Source organism: Oncorhynchus mykiss, chromosome 11, assembly GCF_057628025.1.
Source record: "Oncorhynchus mykiss isolate SJ-2025 chromosome 11, ASM5762802v1, whole genome shotgun sequence".
In the NCBI taxonomy this organism is placed as follows: domain Eukaryota; kingdom Metazoa; phylum Chordata; class Actinopteri; order Salmoniformes; family Salmonidae; genus Oncorhynchus; species Oncorhynchus mykiss.
In genome coordinates, this window is record NC_143032.1 from 17,458,984 (window position 1) to 17,474,765 (window position 15,782).

The following is a 15,782-nucleotide window of genomic DNA, read 5'->3' on the forward strand; positions in this document are numbered from 1 at the left end:
AACATTACCGTGACAACCTACTGTCCCCTGGGCCACACCTCAGTCAGCCGACACCTAGAGGTCAGGGTTCATGGCCCCGTGGGTCAAGTTCAGGTCCAGTACCCATTTGGGTCGGATAGGGCAGCGCTCCACCTGCAGGCTGTTGGGACCTACGCCACGTCCCTCCTCCTGTTCAGAGGACACTCCTTCTCCCACAGCGCCCATTTTGTTTTTGACTTCGGAGACGGGTTGCCAACTTCATATGTGAACGGTGTCTCTCATTCGCTGGGAAAGACTGCATCCACCTATCACCAGTTCACTAAAGGTAAACAAGTAATTATGTTTGCAAATGGAAATAAAAATAAAAACAATACCTTACATTCTCCTGAAATTCGGCATGAAGACATTTTGGACACAAAGTAATAGTTGATATTTGTCTAACTGTTGAATCTTTATTGCATTCCCAGAGGGAGTGTTCCAGATCAGAGTGTGGGCCTATAATGAGTTCTACAGAAGTATGGCTACGGAACGTGTGTTCTATGTAGAGAAGGTTCCAGCGGGTCTAGACCTCTCTGCACACTCAAGTGTGATTCATAAGAACCAGGTGGTTCTCTTTGAGGCTCTGTTAGAACAGGGAACTAACATCTCATACACCTGGAGTATGGGAGACCAGACCACCTATGTCAATGCAGGTATAAACCAGGCTTGGATGTGATAACAGGTTCTCATACTTACAGACCAGACTAAATGGATTATGGAAAATACTGAATAACATCACAATTCATCCATTTCCAAATCTGTCTCAAATCAGTTTAGAGTCTATGTGTGAATATAATTCTGAATGCTTTATCTGTGTGTGTGAATATAATTCTTTGTGCTTTATCTGTGTGTGTGTGTGTGTCTCCAGGTGCTGTAGTGTCCCACGTGTTCCTGTCTGTGGGTGCGTTTGAGGTGTGTGTGTTGGCTGAGAACAAAGTCGGGAGTGTGAGCCACTGTGTCCCCGTCTCTGTGCTGCACCGGATGCAATGTGCGTATGACATATGACGTCCTATCTATGTCAGAAACAGGTAGTGTACGTTCTGAAATCATTCATTCATGAAATGTAATATTTATTTCCCGTACGTCATTTGTCTTTCCCAGCTGTGAGTATCCACACAGAGAAACAGGCGTATGCCACAAACACTGATATAACATTCCGGGCCCGGACAGAAGAACCGGACCCTGTGGAATTCCTCTGGCACTTTGGAGATTCCCGACCCCTTCGGACCACGTCACGCTCCTTAAAAAAGACATACCACACACCTGACAGGTTCTCACTCATCTCTTTGATGAACACAATTAATCAGTAATTAGTCATAATCAGTAGGCACATGGTCACACACATGTTTGATATTTCCTGAACAAATACACCCTATAGAGTTGTCAGGTTTACAAATCTAGTCGACTCCTTCCTGTGCTCCCAGGTACAGTGTGGTGGTGGTAGCCTCCAACGGGCTGAGCTCCTTCACCTCCGAGGTGCATCCTGTCCTGGTCCAGAGAGCTGTGCGTCCTAACAGATTGCTCCTCCAGCCGTCTGTGGTTCTGAACCACACCGCCAGCTTCACCTGTAGGGTCAACTCTGGAACCAACCTTTCCTACTCCTGGAGCTTTGGAGACGGAACCTCCAGGACGGGAGGGAACACAGAACAGCATGTATTCCACAGGTCAGATGGAACCTTCTAGAAACGTATATTAAAGGTGCAGTCTATAATTGTCCTACCCAATCAATGGTGTTGCTCCTGCACTTGATTGTGAACTGATTGCAGTCTTGGTGAATGTGACAGAGGGTGACATAACATGGCAAAGTATGTGACTGTTCCCCATGCAGGACAGGAGAGTTCACGGTTGAGGTGACCGTGTCTAACCTGGTCAGCTCTGCCTCCCTGACCGCACAGATGTTTGTGGTCGACCGCCCCTGTAATCCTCCAGCTGTTAAAAACATGGGACCGCTCAAGATACAGGTAAGAGTGTTACTGAGAGACTGAAGGTTTGGACCTGTTGGCATAAGGATTTGGACTGACAGACACAGGGTCATATTCAGACTGACCCAATATTCCCACTCCTCTCCTCTCCAGGCACGGAGGTATGAGCCAGTGGGTCTGGGGGTGACGTATGAGGCAGAGGTCCAGTGTGATGTGTTCCAGGGTCTGGAGTACAACTGGTCTCTGTATAACTCTACAGGCCTGCCTGTACCTCTACCTCCTGTTCACACAGACAGACAGAGCATCACCCTACCCAGCCACTTCCTACACTATGGTATCTACACCGCTATAGCCAAGGTGAGTGGAGTCAAAACAGATTCTGTTTTTCTGTAATACTATATGTTGTCAATATGTATGTTGCTAGCCCTTTTCATTGAAAACCTGGCAAAATAGTATAGTTTTTATAATTATGTTATCATAACGTTGTCCTGTGGTTGTGTGTAGGTCCAGATCGTTGGCAGTGTGGTGTACAGTAATTACAGTGTATGTGTGGAGGTGGTGCCCAGTCCTCTGGTCTCCTTCATCCATGGAGGCACCAACATGTTCCTCAGCAGCAGAAACAGCAGCATTATCTCCCTAAACGGACAACTCTCCTATGACCCCGACTACCCCATGAACCACCTCAGGTAACTACAGCAGTAACACTGGCTGTCAGTCTGTCAGTAGCCTACAAAAGCCTACATACACACCCGTTCTCCAGGAGAAAGTTTGGCCAGCCCTATTGCTTTTAGAGGTTGTTTTGGGATTGGCCATTTAATGAAACGGACCCTTTCTACTGTTACTAAATCCCTCCCCCTTACAGCTATAGCTGGACCTGTAAGCCAATCAGTGCCATCGACAGCTCGTGTTTCGACCAACATGTGCCCACCTCCTTCTCTGTGATCGTGTTTCCAGTGGGGTTCCTGAAACGGGACTTTGACCAGTTCAGGTTCATGCTCACGGTCCAGAGTGGAGAACGCTCATCTACAGCTGACACCTTCATCACGGTCACACCCAGCCTGCTCAGGTGGGGAACACTTTGATGTTACTTTACTTTTTGTACACTCCCCTCCATATGTATTTGGACAGTGAAGTGCTTAGCTAGCATTTTAGATTTGAGATATAATGTTTGTCAGGAGGTGGCGGTACAGAATGTCAGCTTTTATTTGAGGGTGTTTTCATACATATCTGTTTTAATGTTTATCAATGAAAGAACTTCATGTATCTCATCAATTTATTGATTTCACTGATGCACACTGATAATCCATCTCTCTTCTCTTCTCTCCTCTCTTTCTCTCTTTCTCTCTTTCTCTCACTCTGTCTTCTCTCTCACTGTCTTCTCTCTCTCTCTCTCTCTCTCTGTCGCTCTAATTCAAATTCAAATTCAGATTGCTTTACTGGCATGAAATACAATTTGTAGATATTGCCAAAGCAGTATAGTGGTACAGCATTTCAGTAAATACAGTACAATGCAATAAGGATAATGAAATACAATTCATTTCAGTAGTAATAATAATACTAGTACATCTAATCATGTATACAGATACAACACCACAGCTGTTGTATTGTGTAATCTTCTGGTTCCACTATGTATTACCAGTAAGTTATATACAATGTAAATAGTTCAGCGAGTGGTGCAGAGATCTAAGGCACACTGCATCTCAGTGCTAGAGGCGTCACTACAGACCCTGAATCGATTCCAAGCTGTATCACAACCAGCTGATTGGGGGTCCCATAGGGTGGCGCACAATTGGCCCAGTGTCGTTAGGGTTTGGCCGGGGTAGGCCGTCATTGTAAATAACATTTTTTTCTTAACTGACTTGTCTAGTTAAAAAAAGGTCTCTCTATAGCAATCAGTAATATTTGCTGTTTCTCCCTCAACCAGAATAATTCCAAGTTTCATGTCATTAATAAATGCACAGAAGATGGGAATTGATTGAGATATTTTCTTTAAAAATATGATCTTATTTGGGAGTATTTCTCACAGTAGAGGAAAAGTGCATCTCTGTCTCTACCTCCCCTGTCGTGCAGTGACCACATAGACACTCCCCTTTAGGTAGCCATGTATTTTTGTGTTTCCCTTTTTCTGTAGCCAATTGGTGGTCGCTGGGCCTATATTTGGTCAGGATCTGTCTCTGTTTTGGATCTCTGACAGAGTACAGATATTCTGCCAATTTGTATTCTATTTTGAGAGCCAAATAGCAATTTAGTTTAGTCTGTACCAATTTTTCAAATAGGAGGTTTTCATTTCTGTAGCAACTTGATTGATTTCCCTGTGTGTTGAAGAATAGGGTTGTTTAGTGTTTTTAACAGATGACATAGGGGACTCTCTTCAGGGTTCAGCTCTTGGGTTTCAAGTGCTTTGAACTGTAAGGATGTTTTGTGGCTTATATTCAAATGGGGCCAAAATGTTAGTGTTATTTTCTACAGATTTACAATTAAGTTCCGCTCTGCATGCATTATTTGGTGCTTTCTTTTGGATATTACGGATAATCCTGCAGAATTCCGTATGTAGATTTTCTATTGGGTTTTTCTCCCAGTAAAATGCTTTGCAGGAATTTTCACCAAATCCACTGGCGGCACACATTTTTTATCCCAGGTAGTTGTACCGTTGGGCATGTTCAACCATGGTATTTCTTAATTTGGAGGAGTGTCTGCTGCTCTGATTCCTGGTCTTTTTCTGGAAAATCACGACTAGTTTTCTGAATGTTGATTGCCCAGTTGATGTTGTATTCCTAAAGAATGTGAAGTTGTTCCTGTAGACCTTGACCTTGACAGTAGGACAAAGTTACTTGCGTTGAGCTGGAATCTGACCTCTTCATCTTTGACGGTGTCCTGCAGATCGATATATATATATATATATATATATATATATATATATATATATATATATATATATATATATATACATACATACATACATACATACATACATACATATACCGCACCTATATATATCTATATATATACACACACCGCACCTATATATATGTATACATACAAACACCGCACCTATATATATATACATATATATATATATATATATACACATACACCGCACATATATATATATATATACATATATATATATATATATATATACACATATACCGCACCTATATATATCTATATATACATACACCGCACCTATATATATCTATATATACATACACCGCACCTATATATATATACATATATATATATATACACATATACCGCACCTATATATATCTATATATACATACACCGCACCTATATATATCTATATATACATACACCGTACCTATATATATATACATATATATATATATATACACATATACCGCACCCATATATATCTATATATACATACACCGCACCTATATATATCTATATATACATACACCGCACCTATATATATATACATATATATATATATATATATATATATATATATATATATATATATATATATATATATATATACACATATACCGCACCTATATATATATATACATACACCGCACCTATATATATATATATACATATATATATATATATATATATACACATATACCGCACCTATATATATCTATATATACATACACCGCACCTATATATATATATATATATATATATATATATATATATATATATATATATAGGTGCGGTGTATGTGTGTGTATACCCTTTTTGATCTGGCTCAGTGAGTCCCTGTCCTGTTTTATGTTTTAATGATAGCCTGAAGGACGTTGAGTATCTATATCACCATGACACCATGTTTCTGGAAGTATTATTATGTCTTGACCTTCTCCCTCTCTCTGTCTCTCTCTCTCTCTCTAGGAGAGTGTCAGTGTATTGTTACCAGTGCCAGGGGGACGTAGTGAACTGGGACCAGTCGTTCTCAGTCAGAGCAGTGTGTGACAGCTGTGGCCCCTCCCCCAGAACTATCAGCTACACCTGGACTCTCTACCTGGTCGACTCCTCCAGTAAGGTGGACACAGACGGTAAGACATAGATCCCTCACCGTACAGACTACAGCAGGATAGGTCTGTAGACCGTCCTTCTGATGTGTAGATCCAGCTAAGTGTATAATAAGAACTCGAAAGGCTTGAATTCCAAATGAATGGGAGTGACACAGGCTCTACACTACTCCTATACAGTAGAGTGTATCTGTGTGTAATAATGTGGTGAGAGGGATGAGTGGGGTGTTATAGTGTGTGTATGTTAACCTCTGTGTCCTCTCTTTCAAGTCCCCTTCTGCCACAGTGTGGATCTGAGTATTCCCTCCAACATCATTAGTGGCCCTACCTTTCCCCTGCCTCCAGCCCTGACTCTCACCCCTCCATCATCACCCCCGCACACACCCTCAACCACAGCCAGCGTGATGTCCTCATCCACAGAGATATCCTCAAATATGACATCAATCCCAGCCAGCTTGGTGACCGGTCTGATGTCATCAAACGTGACCAGCCATACTGAGATACAAACTACGACCCCCACAACTCCCGACCCAGTCCCCCTGCCTCCCTTCCCCCTCTCTTCTCCATCACCTGGTGGTCGCCCCCGGAAACAGAGGTCACAGGGTTCAGTAGAACTTCAGAAAATCAATAGCGCAGCTGGGAACAACCAAACACCAAACTACAGCCCTCCATTTCTCTCTTTACCAAACCACAGTGTTTTGGCCAACCCTTCACCAAACTCCTCCCCCGAGCCCATCTCTGCTCCAATCAGCTTCACTCCTGATACACCTGAGCCAGGTAAGGGTTAAGAGTCACACAATAAAACATATTATCTTCTGCCGACTGCTTTTCTTTGATAGGTTTCGTAGCTCTGAAATATGTTGGTGTAAATTTTAAAGTTTATTTTATTTCAGACTTGGGAGGGTTTGACCCCGGTGGGCCCCCTTACCTCATCTCAGAGTACCCTGTAGTTACCTTAGACGATGGCAGCATCCTTTACTCTGCCCCCCTTGGCCAGAGTGACATCATCGAGGAATTCCCCATCGATCCTGATTTTCCCAATGACTACGACTTCCCTTTCCCCGTCCTGGAGAGTGGAGATGTGAGTGGACGTCCTGGTAAGGAAGATAAAGGGAATAAATGAATAGATGGAGGGATATATTTACGTTTTTACACTTCTCTTAGTTCAGTCCTCTTTGTGTTGCAGTTGAGGGCTCCTTTCCTGGACAGTCAGTCAGTGGTGGAGTGTTAGGACCCTTCCCCGGATCAGGTCAGTTAAGAGTTACTGGTATTATTGACACACAGTAGATTAAAGTAGCAAACCATTTTACACCCACAACTAAGGGACATTGAAAAGTCCTAGATGAAACATGTTGCTTTTTTGTTTCAGATCCCTCCACAGCAGAGACAAGCTGGGACCCCAATGGAACACTAGAACCATCAGGCAATCAGACAGGCACATATAACTTCACTGGTAATCGAATCAAATGTATTTATAAAGCCCTTCTTACATCAGCTGATATCTCAAAGTGATATACAGAAACCCAGCCTAAAACCCCAAACAGCAAGCAATGCAGGTGTAGAAGCACAGTGGCTAGGAAAAACTCCCTAGAAAGCCCAGAACCTAGGAAGAAACCTAGAGAGGAACCAGGCTATGAGGGGTGGCCAGTCCTCTACTGGCTGTGCCGGGTGGAGATTATAACAGAACATGGCCAAGATGTTCAAATGTTCATAGATGACCAGCAGGGTCAAATAATAATAATCACAGTGGTTGTCGAGGGTGCAACAGCTCAGCACCTCAGGAGTAAATGTATCTGTAAATGTCAGTTGGCTTTTCATAGCCGATCATTCAGAGTATCTCTACCGCTCCTGCTGTCTCTAGAGAGTTGAAAACAGCAGGTCCGGGACAGGTAGCACGTTCGGTGAACAGGTCAGGGTTCCATAGCCGCAGGCAGAACAGTTGAAACTGGAGCAGCAGCACAGCCAGGTGGACTGGGGACAGCAAGGAGTCATCAGGCCAGGTAGTCCTGAGGCATGGTCCTAGGGCTCAGTACCTCCGAGAGAGAGAAAGAAAGAAAGAAAGAAAGAAAGAAAGAAAGAAAGAAAGAAAGAAAGAAAGAAAGAAAGAAAGAGAGAAAGAGTGAGATAATTAGAGAGAGCATACTTAAATTCACACAGGACACCGGATAAGACAGGAGAAATACTCCAGATATAACAAGACTGAACCTAGCCCCCCGACACATAAACTACTGCAGCATAAATACTGGAGGCTGAGACAGGAGGGGTAATGCCACGCATATTTATTTCAGTAGATGTACATATTGGATTGAATAACAGAAGTATTTTCTGTAGACTCATACTTTTACAGAGATTTAGTTGTGAATGTCTGTCCTACAGATTATAATGTTCCCTTCCTGGGGATAGAGGAGGGAGACCCGGGAGCGTCAGTGGGCAGACCAACAGGTAGGGCTCACCTGTGTTTGTGTGTGTCTGTGTGTGTTTGTGTGTGTGTGTGTTTACTGCTTGTGTTTATACTGTGTGTGCCTGTGTGTGTTCTTGTATGTCTATCGTCAGGTGTGGGTGGTGGGAGCTCAGAGGGGGACTCTCCTCCTGCTGTCCCAGGATCAGCTGAGGATGAGGGGAGTAACCTGATGGACTCCAGCCCCTCCCTGGTGGTCCTTGACCCCACACTACTAGACCTGCCCAGAGAACTGTTAGAGCAGGAGCTGTTTGAGTCCTACACATACACAGGTAAACATCCATCAGCACGCAATCCACTTAACTACTGCATTGTGCAAACTGTGTACGTGCACAGCAGTTTTCCAGTCTCAAATCAACTAATTCAAATATACATTGAATTGTTTTGATAGATTGACTGTACGTTGTTGTACCTGATCACCTGTTGTTTTTGCCTCTAGGAATCTCCTCTGCTCTCATCACATTCAGACCTTTCACACTGAGAGCAGGAAGCAGATACATGTTGGAGGTCACAGCTAGTGAGTAAGGTCCAGATGTCGTGTCTGCCCTCTGAATCTCAGATGCTGTACGATGATGAGAGATGGATGGATCAATTCACTACTGTATTGATTAACTGATTGCTTTTTAATAAATGTTTCACTCCCTTTATCTGTTAATCAAAGTGTGTGTCCGTGTTTCCTGTTACTGAACTCAGACTCCCACAATGCAGTAGTGGGGCGGACTCAGCTGTTCCTGTCCACTAGCCCCAGTCCCCAAGGGATAACCTGTCAGGTGCAGCCTAGCAGTGGCTTCGAGATACACACACACTTCAGCATCTTCTGCACCTCTGGGAAAGAGGTACACATACAGTCTAACCAGCAGCAGTAGTACTGTATTTATCTCCATCACCATCTTACTGATGTGTTTATTGTGTGGTTTAGGACCTGCTGTATGAGTACAGTTTCAGTATAGGAAACAGCCCTCCTAAGACCCTGTACCAAGGAAGAGACTTTCAGTACTTCTTCAACCTGCCATCTGGAGACCCTCAGGATGACTATAAAGGTATATTACAACTCTTTTCTCTAGTCAAATTACCTAGTGGCCTCATAGGTGGAATGTTATTCATATTTTTCATAATTAATAAACATTATTTTAAAAAGGTGCCGGAAATACAGTGTTTATATGTCAGATGGTTTTGTTGTATTTAAGTCTTCTGTGATGCATATAAAGTGTAATATTGGGATGCAAACTCAAAATGTAACACATTAACACATCCCAATAACATTTTTTAAGCCCATAACCATGTGTGTGAGGTGTATACTTTTGTTTCAAAGTAGATTTGTTTAAGACTACCAAGAAACACTCTGTGACCCTGATTTAGTCCACTGCAGAAACAGGTTAACTCTTATTTTATTATACTGTCCAGAGAGGAATACAGCAGACACTCACATTGTTTTGAATTTCATATCTTTATTGACACTGTGTCCCTGTTGATCCAGTCACTATCTATACAGAGGTCCGGAACAGGTTTGGAGCAGCAACTGCACCCTGTCCTGTAACCGTCACAGTCCACCCCAGCTTCATCAGGAACACCTCCTCTAACTACAACCCTGATAAGGAACTGTAAGACTGACTGACTGACTGACTGGTTGACTGACTGACTGCCTGACTGACTAGTTGACTGACTAACTGATTGATTGACTGACTAGTTGACTGCCTGACGGACTGACTAGTTGACTGACTAACTGATTCATTGGTTGATTGGTCATTGGTTTGATTGATTGATTTGAGGCCTCTCTCTCTCTCTCTTTCTCTCTCTCTCTGTGTAGTTTTGAGTCAGGTTTGAGGAACCTGTCTGATCTGGTCCAGTTGGGGAACAGTGTCGAGATCCGTAACTACATCATCCTCCTGTCCAACGTCCTCAACAGACTCAGCCAGGACCCCACAGCCAACACACACACTCAGACACACACACGCACCGCACTCATCAACGCTGTTTGTCAGCTCGACATCAATGACCAGGTACACACACACACGCACTCGCACGCACGCACACACAGACGCACACTCAAAGTGTCTAGTAACGATCAGTTCTTGTGTGTGTCCCTAGCGGTCCATGACAGACAACATCTACATGCTCAAAGACCTGATGCACCTCACCCACCAGGTAAGAGACCCTTTACATTGGGTCAGAGCTTTATATGGCTCTGCATAGAGATGTATGCAGGATAGATGTATAATACATGATGTATTAACAGTGTGTTGTTGTCCCAGGTATCGTTAGCCAGTATCAGTGTGGTGGTAGTGGTGGGTCATGTATAGGCTATAAGATGATTGATGTATATAATATGTATTAACAGTGTGTTGTTGTCCCAGGTATCGTTAGCCAGTGCCAGTGTGGTGGTGGGTCAAGTCCAGTCCATCTCAGACCTGTTCCACCAGCCCAGTTTTCCTGTTCCCTACCTATTGGACAGCTGGACGCTCAACACTCTGGTCACACTGCTGTCATACAGCCTGCAGGCCACCCCCACTACTAATGATGTCAGGCAAGACCAGGCCACTGCTGATGATGTCATACAGGCCACGCCTACCCTCAAAGAACAGGCCATACAACTCACGACTGACAGTCTGCAGACTACTGATCAATTACTACTGGTGAGATACACTCTCTCTCTCTCTCTCTCTCTCTCTCTCTCTCTCTCTCTCTCTCTCTCTCTCTCTCTCTCACATTTCTCTCTCTCACATTTCTCTCTCTCTCTCTCACATTTCTCTCTCTCTCTCTCTCTCTCTCTCTCTCTCTCTCTCTCTCTCTCACATTTCTCTCTCTCTCTCTCTCTCTCTCTCTCTCTCTCTCTCTCACATTTCTCTCTCTCTCTCTCTCTCTCTCTCTCTCTCTCTCTCACATTTCTCTCTCTCTCTCTCTCTCTCTCTCTCTCTCTCTCTCTCTCTCACATTTCTCTCTCTCACATTTCTCTCTCTCTCTCACATTTCTCTCTCTCTCTCTCACATTTCTCTCTCTCTCTCACATTTCTCTCTCTCTCTCTCTCTCTCTCTCTCACACATTTCTCTCTCTCTCCCTCTCATTTCTCTCTCTCTCTCTCTCTCTCTGACCCTCCTCTCTGTGTTTTAGAAATACATCCTGTTCAATAAGGTCGAGCAGCACAACGTGACCACCAGTGTCATGGACCTACAGACCACTCACCACGACCGTGGTCTAACCACAGTCATCAGCTCTGGCTCGGCCACCTTCTACCTGCCTGACTCCCTGGACCTGGTCCTGTACGGTCGTAGGAGGAGAGAAACCGCAGATGGAACACAGAGTCTCTGTGTCCTCAGCCAGCTGACCACGTTCACGCACAACCTCTACTTCTGGACCAAGACACCTGTACTGGTGAGATACACACACACACACACACTTGACATCGAGATGATGAAGATGATGATGGTGATGATGATGATGATGTGTGCGTGTGCGTGTCTTTCAGCTGAGTGGGCCAGTGATTGACCTGACTCTGTACAACTGCAGCACAAGGAGAGAGATTCCAGTACGTTCGCTCTCCCAACCAATCAACATCGAGTTCCCCAAAACACCTAGAAATGTAAGCAATCACCTTCTGTTTGGGATGATGGACAGATTGCCTGTGTATGTATGTGTGTATGTAACCTTTCATCTCCCCCACAGGTAAGTTCTTTATCGGTGTTCACTCTCCTGCGTAGCCAGGTGAACTACCATGGTTTGAACATTACCCAGCAGGCCTTGCAGGAGGCCATACTGGTCATTGTGGAATTCACACGGCCTCCCAACAAGACCTTTCCCATCATGCTCCTCTTCAGGTGTGCACAAACCTTTGAGTACAGCTTCAAACCTTCCATTTTAGAATAGACAATTTCCTCAATTCCCATATTATGTCAGTTAATTGTGTGTGTTCTCAGGATGTTTGAGAGGCCGACCCCCAGCTTGTATCACATCCACAGCATCTATCACTGGGACGGAAACACCACTTACATCACCCTGCCTCCATCATACCTCACTGGTTAGTCTCGTATCTCTCTTTCACTCTCCCCCACTTACTCTCTACCTGTCTCTGTCTCTGTCTTTCTCTCTCTCTCTCACCCCCACCAAACCCTTTGTTTCCCTCGCTCCCTTGTCTCATTTGCCATATCACATTATCTGTCTTTTGTTGTTTATAATTAAAATGACATTCCCTTTTGTTTCGTCACCGTGATTGCATGCTAATGCTAATGCTAATGCTAATGCTCCCTGTAACATGATGATGATAACGTATTTCATATGTTCTGTCCAGCTCCAGGGACAGGCTACCTGGCTCTACTCAACGCTGACTACAAAAAGACCCCCAGACACAAGTAAGTAGCAACATCATCATCATGTTATTATTATTTTACTTAAACAACCATAGGAAATGTTATCATTTCTACTTAACTTCTATTGTCCTCCAAGAGCAGCTGGATATCATCCACGAATCCATTTTGTTCCTCTGTGTTCTGTTTCCTCTATGTCAAATCAAATCCAATTTTATTGGTCACATACACATGCTTAGCAGATGTTAATGCGAGTGTAGTGAAATGCTTGTGCTTCTAGTTCCGACAGTGCAGTAATATCTAACAAGTAATCTAACAATTCCCCAACAACTACCTAATACACACAAATCTAAAGGGGTGAATGAGAATATGTACATACTGTATAAGTTTATGGACGAGCGATGGCCGAGGGGCATAGGCAAGGTGCAATAGATGGTATAAATACAGTATATACAGTGGGGCAAAAAAGTATTTAGTCAGCCACCAATTGTGCCAGTTCTCCCACTTAAAAAGATGAGAGGCCTGTAATTTTCATCATAGGTACACTTCAACTATGACAGATAAAATTAGAAAAAAAAATCCAGAAAATCACATTGTAGGATTTTTACTGAATTTATTTGCCAGTACATGTCCAGGCCCGTTTGAAGTTTGCTAGAGAGTTTTTGGATGATCCAGAAGAAGATTGGGAGAATGTCATATGGTCAGATGAAACCAAAAAAAAAAACTTAACTCGTCGTGTTTGGAGGACAAAGAATGCTGAGTTGCACCCAAAGAACACCATACCTACTGTGAAGCATGGGGGTGGAAACATCATGCTTTGGGGCTGTTTTTCTGCAAAGGGACCAGGACGACTGATCCGTGTAAAGGAAAGAATGAATGGGGCCATGGATCGTGAGATTTTGAGTGAAAACCTCCTTCCATCAGCAAGGGCATTGAAGATGAAACGTGGCTGGGTCTTTCAGCATGACAATGATCCCAAACACACCGCCCGGGCAACGAAGGAGTGGCTTCGTAAGAAGCATTTCAAGGTCCTGGAGTGGCCTAGCCAGTCTCCAGATCTCAACCCCATAGAAAATCTTTGGAGGGAGTTGAAAGTCCGTGTTGCCCAGCAACAGCCCCAAAACATCACTGCTTTAGAGGAGATCTGCATGGAGGAATGGGCCAAAATACCAGCAACAGTGTGTAAAAACCTTGTGAAGACTTACAGAAAACGTTTGACCTCTGTCATTGCCAACAAAGGGTATATAACAAAGTATTGAGGTAAACTTTTGTTAATGACCAAATACTTATTTTCCACCATAATTTGCAAATAAATTCATTAAAAATCCTACAATGTGATTTTCTGGAGAAAAAAAATCTAATTTTGTCTGTCATAGTTGAAGTGTACCTATGATGAAAATGACAGGCCTCTCTCATCTTTTTAAGTGGGAGAACTTGCAAAATTGGTGGCTGACTAAATACTTTTTTGCCCCACTATACATGTGATATGAGTAATGTAAGATATGTAAATATTATTAAAGTGGCATTATTTAAAGTGCCATTGTTTAAAGTGACTAGTGATCCATATATTAAAGTGTCCAGTGATTGGGTCTCAATGTAGGCAGCAGCCTCTCTGAGTTAGTGATTGCTGTTTAACAGTCTGATGGCCTTGAGATAGAAGCTGTTTTTCAGTCTCTCGGTCCCAGCTTTGATGCACCTGTACTGACCTCACCTTCTGGATGATAGCAGTGTGAACAGGCAGTGGCTCGGGTGGTTGATGTCCTTGATTATCTTTTTGGCCTTGCTGTGACATCGGGTGCTGTAGGTGTCATGGAGGGCAGGTAGTTTGCCCCCGGTGATGCGTTGTGCAGACCGCACCACCCTCTGGAGAGCCTTGCGGTTGAGGTAGGAGCAGTTGCCGTACCAGGCTGTGACACAGCCCGACAGGATGCTCTCGATTGTGCATCTGTAAAAGTTTGGCAGGGTTTTGGGCGACACGCCAAATGTCTTCAGCTTCCTGAGGTTGAAGAGGCGCTGTAGCGCCTTCTTCACCACACTGTCTGTGTGGGTGGACCACTTCAGTTTGTCAGTGATGTGTACGCCCAGGAACTTAAAACTTTCCACCTTCTCCACTGCTGTCCCTTTGATGTGGATAAGGGGGTGCTCCCTCTGCTGTTTCCTGAAGTCCACGATCATCTCCTTAGTTTTGTTGATGTTGAGTGTGAGATTGTTTTCCTGATACCACACTCCAAGTGCCCTCACCTCCTCTCTGTAGGCTGTCTCGTCGTTGTTGGTGATCAAGCCCACTACTGTTGTGTCGTCTGCAAACTTGATGATTGAGTTAGAGTGGTGCATGGCCACGCAGTCGTGGGTGAACAGGGAGTACAGGAGAGGGCTGAGCACACACCCTTGTGGGGCCCCAGTGTTGAGGGTCAGCGAAGTGGAGATGTTGTTTCCTACCTTCATCACCTGGGGGCGGCCCGTCAGAAAGTCCAGGACCCAGTTGCACAGGGCGGGGTCGAGACCCAGGGCCTCCAGCTTGATGATGAGCTTGGAGGGTACTATGATGTTGAATGCTGAGCTGAATGTTGAGCTGTAGTCAATGAATAGTATTCTTACATATGTAGGTACATGAGCAGACAAGTGAACTACACATTGAGACTTGAGACCAGCCAGTGTCTGTCCTGGGACCACCAGGAGGGCTGGACACACACCAGCTGCACACCTCAACTAGGACTGACCTCACACACCAGGGTCAACTGCAGGTAACACCCAGTCACACACACTCGCACACACACACACACACACATATATATATACACACGCACACACACACACACACACACACACACACACACACACACACACACACATATATACACACACACACACACATGTTATGTTCTTCTATCCTAGTGGGGACCTCAAATGAATTTCCATTCAAAATCCTATTTTCCCTAAACCTAACCCTAACCCCAAGCCTAATCCTTAACATTACCATAAACCTAACCTTAACCCATAACCCAAATCCAAACCCTAAACCTAACTCCTAACCCTAACCCCAAGCCTAATCCTTAACATTACCATAAACCTAACCTTAACCCAT

The 15,782-nt window shown here is 44.0% G+C and overlaps 1 protein-coding gene across 1 annotated transcript in view; it reads left to right on the plus strand.

Annotated features, from left to right (window-relative positions):
- The first annotated feature begins 640 nt into the window (after nt 1-640).
- pkd1l1 (polycystin 1 like 1, transient receptor potential channel interacting) overlaps nt 641-15,782 on the plus strand; it is a 37,871-nt gene continuing 22,729 nt past the window's right edge. The window contains exons 1-28 of the mRNA XM_090189198.1: nt 641-671; nt 887-1,006; nt 1,120-1,288; nt 1,443-1,682; nt 1,847-1,979; nt 2,094-2,297; nt 2,445-2,626; nt 2,803-3,006; nt 5,802-5,965; nt 6,212-6,718; nt 6,835-7,038; nt 7,128-7,190; nt 7,311-7,394; nt 8,318-8,383; nt 8,495-8,671; nt 8,839-8,916; nt 9,093-9,235; nt 9,319-9,439; nt 9,877-10,000; nt 10,207-10,399; nt 10,488-10,544; nt 10,754-11,032; nt 11,508-11,768; nt 11,863-11,976; nt 12,060-12,211; nt 12,311-12,411; nt 12,682-12,742; nt 15,304-15,441. Of these exons, the coding sequence (XP_090045324.1) occupies nt 641-671; nt 887-1,006; nt 1,120-1,288; nt 1,443-1,682; nt 1,847-1,979; nt 2,094-2,297; nt 2,445-2,626; nt 2,803-3,006; nt 5,802-5,965; nt 6,212-6,718; nt 6,835-7,038; nt 7,128-7,190; nt 7,311-7,394; nt 8,318-8,383; nt 8,495-8,671; nt 8,839-8,916; nt 9,093-9,235; nt 9,319-9,439; nt 9,877-10,000; nt 10,207-10,399; nt 10,488-10,544; nt 10,754-11,032; nt 11,508-11,768; nt 11,863-11,976; nt 12,060-12,211; nt 12,311-12,411; nt 12,682-12,742; nt 15,304-15,441 (4,370 nt within the window). The remainder of the gene's footprint in view (nt 672-886; nt 1,007-1,119; nt 1,289-1,442; nt 1,683-1,846; nt 1,980-2,093; nt 2,298-2,444; nt 2,627-2,802; nt 3,007-5,801; nt 5,966-6,211; nt 6,719-6,834; nt 7,039-7,127; nt 7,191-7,310; nt 7,395-8,317; nt 8,384-8,494; nt 8,672-8,838; nt 8,917-9,092; nt 9,236-9,318; nt 9,440-9,876; nt 10,001-10,206; nt 10,400-10,487; nt 10,545-10,753; nt 11,033-11,507; nt 11,769-11,862; nt 11,977-12,059; nt 12,212-12,310; nt 12,412-12,681; nt 12,743-15,303; nt 15,442-15,782) is intronic.